Source organism: Echinococcus granulosus, assembly GCF_000524195.1.
Source record: "Echinococcus granulosus chromosome Unknown EG_S00116, whole genome shotgun sequence".
Classification (NCBI taxonomy): Eukaryota; Metazoa; Platyhelminthes; class Cestoda; order Cyclophyllidea; family Taeniidae; genus Echinococcus; species Echinococcus granulosus.
The window spans coordinates 220,453-227,155 of record NW_020170496.1 but is presented as its reverse complement, the minus strand read 5'-3'; the positions used below and the strand labels follow the sequence as shown (position 1 = coordinate 227,155).

General features: G+C 41.3%; 2 protein-coding genes across 2 annotated transcripts; both read right to left on the bottom strand. All coding sequences in view use genetic code 11, as the record gives it.

Moving 5' to 3' along the window:
- Positions 1-3,285: 3,285 nt before the first annotated feature.
- EGR_08713 (hypothetical protein) lies at positions 3,286-3,695 on the bottom strand (the record flags this gene model as incomplete). Its single annotated transcript, XM_024497962.1, has 2 exons — positions 3,286-3,476; positions 3,635-3,695. 2 exons carry the CDS (start codon positions 3,693-3,695, stop codon positions 3,286-3,288), a joined length of 252 nt encoding a protein of 83 aa, XP_024347644.1.
- Positions 3,696-5,110: 1,415 nt separating this feature from the next.
- Positions 5,111-6,476, bottom strand: EGR_08712 (hypothetical protein; the record flags this gene model as incomplete). The annotated part of the gene is made up of 4 exons (XM_024497961.1): positions 5,111-5,298; positions 5,436-5,498; positions 6,233-6,405; positions 6,433-6,476. The coding sequence occupies 4 exons, from the start codon at positions 6,474-6,476 to the stop codon at positions 5,111-5,113; spliced, it is 468 nt and encodes a 155-aa protein (XP_024347643.1).
- Between the last annotated feature and the right edge of the window lie 227 nt (positions 6,477-6,703).

The window sequence follows — 6,703 nt, the reverse complement described above, 5'->3', positions numbered from 1 at the left end:
GCTCGTGCTTGTACTTGCTGAATATTGCAATGACTGACAATTACAAATAACTGGAAACGATCTACCCCATTCCATTGCAATGAGTAAAGGAGGCAATTGTGGTGTTGGAATGGAGTAATGTTGTGTAGGATAGTGCAGTGCGGTGTGGCGTGGTAAGAATCGTTACAGTGAAGGCAAAGTTAGTGTTGGTTGCAACTACAGAAAGCAGAAATTTAAAAGCGTTAAAACGGTGAGAGTAACTAGAAACGGCGTTGCTGACGGAGCGTTGACATCTGCTGCTTGTTCTGCTGGATAGCGGTGGTCTTCTCCTTTTGCTTTCTTGCATTCTAGCCTCCTCACTCAAGTCAGTGGTTATTAGATTCTTCCTAATTTTTTTTCCATTGGGCACCCTCTTTTCTCGGTGTAGGCCAACTTCACCTCAGACGAACATGACCCTCTGTTGTACTTAACTTAATGCAAATGGTCGTGCAATACTGTTGGGCTCTGGTAAATACCACGTGTGTGTGTGCCCTCCACTTAAACCCCTGTTCCAATTCTATGTACAATAGCACGACCGCTCGTCTAGACACCTCTTAAATCCCTAACAGGCGGGCGAACAAACAAAAGACCCGTTTACAAACACATACACACTAAAGGACTCTGAAGGGCAACTATTACCCAATCAATCAGTCATAAGTCAAACGACAGATCACTAGGACAACACTCCTGTTTTTCGTAGACTTGAAGGGGTCACAGACCCAACAGTCAGCCAATTAACCGGTTCGAGGTTATTGATTCTATTGTTATTTGCTACTATGCCAAAAACCCCTGAGATCCTTTCTAAAACCTGTATTCATTAAACTCAGAAGCCAAGCCTCCGCAATTTTAAAAGTGCGCAAACTTTATTGTCCTTGTTGTAGGGGAATTATAAAGCAGATGAAGTTGCATTCATTCGTTTTCGGTTAAAGCTTCAGTATATTTTTTGTTTCTTACATCCTAGTTTTTGCTCACTTATAAACAGCTACTCCTGTCACTTGGTTAATATGTTCATCAACGTATTCTTCGATCGCCACTGCATTGCTTATGCCCAGATTTGATAAAAAACCTTTTTTGTCTTGATTTCTTAAAGATATCACTAATGGAAGTTTAAAAATATTTCGACAACGAGACTCTAATATAGTCCTCGCAAATCTTGCCTTCTCTATTTTATACTTGGCTTCAAGTTGCAAAATTTTCCAGCGATTAGAAATCGCGGTTAACTAGCCATATTTGTTTTATGTATTATTTCACTGCACATATGCTTAAGGCAGAATAGTTCAGCCTCAAATTAGTTCTCTTTAGGCAATGTATTATTTACAGGTCTTTTCTAAAGTTTTTATTATTGCATCAACGTATCAAATAGCAAAGTGTATCATCTTAAATGCGCAGGTATCAATTGACCAAAATTATTTTATTGGTTTTCAGTACGGCTGGGTACAGAGATTTTTATGTATTTTAAAGTGCACGAGGTTGTGTATGTGCATAGCAAAGCAGACATACGTTACCCTTTTAAAACAATTCGGTTAAATGTATTCCTTGATGTGGTCCATTTACGTCAGTGAAAAGTGGGTCAAGCCGAGTGTATGCGCTGTGATCTTACCTGCATCACAAACGGAGTTGGGCCCAATCCCAAAACTATGAAAGTTTCTCGTCAACTTTGCTATTTAACACTTTAAGAATGGTGTCGTAGCACATGGTTCCGGTGATGGCCCATTCAATGGTAGATGCATCACATTTGGGAAGTCTCTCACTCCCTCATCTACCAACAGATTACCTTAAGCTTGAAAGTCTCTAATTACTCCCTTGATTTGATGTAGGTTATGAGAATAAACCGCACATTTTAGGCTTCTGGCTAACTGAGTGTATTTCAAAGTTGGATGAACGCATCTATGGTTATCTCCAAGACAATGCCAGACTCCATGCCCCATACCACAAAAGGGACCTGTGAGAAGATTCCCACTTTCGTATGCGGTGGTATGGGATGAGATGGAGATGGATACATTACCTCATCTTCTGTATTCCGCCTGATTATGCTTTTCCTAGTAATGGAAATATTGCCTTTTCTCGTCACTGGGTCATCAAAATAACCAAAGTGCACCATCGCGAGTACACGCGCATGCAGGTGTGTGAAGTTATGGAAGGATAAAATCTCAGACCCTTCCCCATACATGCTGTAACACTGAGGAACATTCTGATTCGAATGTCGACGTATAAAAGTTTTAAGTAATTCAGATTAAGCTGAATGGACCAGTGATAAAGTATGATGAATTCAGCAACTGCCCTATTCATAAGTGCGGCGATTAATCATTTCAGAACCTTTTAAACAAGCAGATTTTAAGTATTTTATTGGAATTTACTAGACTGAGATGCTCCTAGGACCACCCTCTTACTCCCTTAACATGGCTCGTAATACAACCGTATATATCCTCAAGGTATCAACGATACCGGGACTTTAGTACCCTACTTCAGACTTAAGATAATATTCCAAGTATGCTTTTCGGTAATCGTCCTAAAGACACTCTAACGCCGTAGTTCAATTAATTTAAGTAAGCTCTGCTGTAGCATCAGAGATTAGGAACAGCGTGGTTGTAGAACGGCACGACCTAAGGACCGCCTTACTGAAAAATATAGGCGCCTCCCTAAAAGCCCTATTGAGAAGAGTGTAGACCACCGAATTCCTTTCAAGATCTCGCCTAAGACCGGTCAAATACGACAGATCACTCGTCACATTCGAGTTCCCTGACAATATATGCAGGAGAAGTGAGGGACTACTGATACAATATGTCCGCTTAATCAAACCCTGAGTTAAACAAACACTTAAAAGGAATGCATATACTTGGTACGATTTTCTTCTCACCTTTGGTAAATATTAACATCAAATTTGGTGTGTGGGAAACTTGGAAACTCACATTTGTTTGATCAGCAATCAAACAACTGAAAAGTGAGTTTGCTCTACACCTTCAAACACTTTGTTGTGCATCAAAATATTATTTTTATGGTTTGATTGATGGGGTATACGCATAACCATCAAATTTGGAAGAGTTACCTCTCAAGCACACATTAAATCCAGAATTCTCGCATCTCTCTAGGGTGTGTTAATCTACTAGGCGCTAATCCATTCACTTTGAACACTTAACTCCAAACAAATTCAAGCTGGTCGAAAGTTTTTACAAATAGACGGGAATGATGAATGGGTAATAAAGAGTTGAAGTGGCTATGGTTTTTGCAAAGGCGTCAAATGTGGCACTGCGTTGGAGGGGGATCAGGTTAGAGGTCAGAGCAAATACGGTACCAATGGCATTTGCCCGAGCAGCACTCCCTGTCACTCATGCAGAACTGTCGACCTTCGAGGCACTTGACACACTTGCCCTTCGCGAACGATTGCAGTTGGCAGTACAGAGGATCACAGCAACGGGAGAAGATCGTTCTGCTGCAGTCCTCACCCTCACGGCGACAGTCTATTTGGGGAGAAGTTGACATGAGCTATACCGAATATGAAAATGGCGAGTTTTAACATCCTACTGCTCAATTTAAATCATTTCCCTGAAGAAATATTTTTGTAATTATAGAATTTACTTAATTCGGTTTTTTTTAAAGAAAAAACAGACGAACTTACGGCTATCACCATTCACAAATGCGAGAAAAAACACGACCAAGACGAGTATTGTGACTTGCATGATTGCACAGGATGAATGGGTGGGTTTATTTGAAATGGACGTATTTTATAAGCCAATCCATCGAACGCCGTCGCAACATTGTTTACATTGTCGTTGAGATGTATACATGGCTTGCGGTGACGCCACTCCGCTGAAAGTAAGAAGTGGGAGGTGTGTTGATTTTGAACACGGTAAAATCATGAGCTGAGAATCACATGCCCATTGAACTTTGATTAATCCAAAGAAGGGATTGAGGACAAAGTTTCAGGAGTAAGTGTTGTTTTTCTCCTTTTTTTTTAGATTTCAAGCTCCCTGTTTAAAATACTTATCTGCTAAGAGGCTGGGAATGTTTTCCACGGTTTCGACTCCTTTATGAACAGAGATGGACAATTTAGCGTTCGTAACATTACATGCACTCCTGCCTAAACATCTATTACCCATAACTAACAGATTGATGGTGACTTTAAATCACATTCTACCACTAACCTTGACTAGGTGACATCTAGAGTTGGTGAATTAGTTAACTGTTAATACTTCATCCGGGTTCACCTCATGTGGTGCTTATTCTGACCGACTAGCTTTTTGTTTACTTAGTTTGAAAAATAGATGAAGTCTTTAAATAAGTCTAACTCCACTTGCCAGTAATACAAGGAGTGCACACGATTCTATGTAACTTAACGGTTAAATTTGTAAAAGTTTGCTGATCTTGCCATATAATCTTAAAAGTAAATCTACGATTCCTTAAGTAGCACCATAAGTACTCATCATTAAGAAATACTGTATTTTGACTCAAAATTCGGAAGTAACATTCGCAATTCTTAATGACAACTTTGGAAATTGATTATCTTTTAAATATTTGCAGCAAGGACCTTGCCTCCGTCAATCAGCACTGCAATCTCACTGATTGAGTGCCAATCTGACCAATAAAAATTCGAGGGGAGGTGAGTCAATGCGCACAAACTAGTGCGAACCATTGATGGCAGAGACCGCTCGAGTTGACTTTACTTTTAAGGCATCGGAATGAATGTCATATGGTAATTTTAACAATCTTTAAGTAAATTTCCCTGAAAGTTCCCTTAAACAATGGTTAGGCCGAATTACAACCCTGCCAGTGGAATATGCCACTTGTGAGAAGGGGGTATAAACTCAAGGTGTCGAATAGATGCTTTCTACAACTGGATACACCATTGTTGAATGATGAAATTATAGGTACATATGCCTAGTCGATCTTTACCCTTCATCACGTCTCAAGAAGAATGATGCCAACATTCGTTAACCGAATTTTATTGAGCATATGTGTTGTCTAAGTAGGGTCCCCACAAGGCGTCTAATTTTTTTATAATGCAATAAACAAGAAAGTGAATTTAAAATATGGAATAAATTTTAATCAGTAGCAGTTGTGTTGGAGTTGAGTGAATAAAACTGTGCGATTATATTTATCGGCAGAACCTGTACCAGGCGCAGTCATTACTGCAGCATTCCCCATCGGAGAAGCAGAAGTGACCCTGGGGCAGACACTTTTCGCAGGTTCCATCAGCAAATCCCTTCAGTACGCAGTAGAGACCTTCGCAGCACCGACTGAAGACGGTTCTGGAGCAAGGTTCGCCCATTTTTCTGCACGTATCTTCAAGGAGAATACACAGAAATCTAAACTTATCACACTGTTAGCAAATTGTAATGCAAACTGGAGTCGCACTGGAGTAAGTCGACACTAGGAGATGGAATGGGCTTAAAAAGCGATGGAAGTGTTGTTTTACGTACCGTCAGCAAGAGCTGTGACCATGAGACCAATGAGGAGGATGAAGAGGCAACGCATGGTAACGACTAGGCAGGCAAGTCTTACGGCCACCCAAATGCCCTCCCTATTTATTCACAAATTGTGTGTGCGCATGCATCTGGGCGCGCGCACACTCAAAAACATAACACACACACACACAAACTTTCGAAAGGGGCTTGAGTGAAACCGTTTGACCCGAGGAGACACACATGCACACGTATATGCGCACACATGTGCGCACAAACGCAAACAAATGCCACCGACATCAGTGGTGCGTAGATCGAGTGACCTTAGGCCTGCTGGAAAACGAGTCATTGTTGTTGTTTCTGCTGTTAAATAACAACCAACAATGACTAGTTGGAAAAAGGACCATCTTCATGCCAGCATCCACCGTGGGATCAGGATGGTAAGCCGTTCTCGTTCTATCTTGACACTTGATTTGGGTGTCATGTCCAAAATATCAAAAAAGTAACGACTCCCGTGGCTTCGGATTCGACAGTTTTGAATTTGGTGGTGTTTAGGTGTGTCCATCTGAGTTCGCTTTCGACCATTTCATCGGCCCATAAAAACAATCTCTTCAATTCTTTCAGAAAGAGTCACTTTTTATCTTGAGAATATTTGCCCAGATTTATGCTTCATTCTATCATTTTAAATAGTTTTTAGGCCAACATCAAATGGGCTTGTAGGATTTGTATCCAAATTTAATGGAATTTGCTAGCAGCATCCTGCATTTGACAGCGATTCAATGATTCAGAACCCGGGGTAAAGGGAAGTCTCATACATGGATTCAGTTTAGCTGTCATCTCACGATTTCCAGGAGCCATATCCAGTACTCCTTCCGCATTCCTTGTTATCGTGGCTATAGCCGACTCCGAGGTTCGTAGTGCTGTGCCACTTCCCACTCCGAGCCGAGGCGACATACGCCGACGAGGTTGTGCCCCTGGCAGCCATCGCCTAAAAATCAACAGGACGACTCTTTACTTGTCATCAACGTCATCGGTAACACCAGGCAGACCAATCCGCATGACGATGCTTGCACGTGATTTTGCATCCCCTTTAGTTTCGGGTTCGGAGAGAGCATGAAACTTTGGATGGAGGGCAGGCTGCAGGTGGAGGTCAAGCCACGACTTATTTGTTTTCAACGAGCTAGAAGTGAACTTCTTAATTTTGCACAAATGCACTTGACAGTTGACACGAGGCAAATGCCTCGTGTACTTTTCTCGGTCAGTTCAACAGTGCATACTGGTGATGC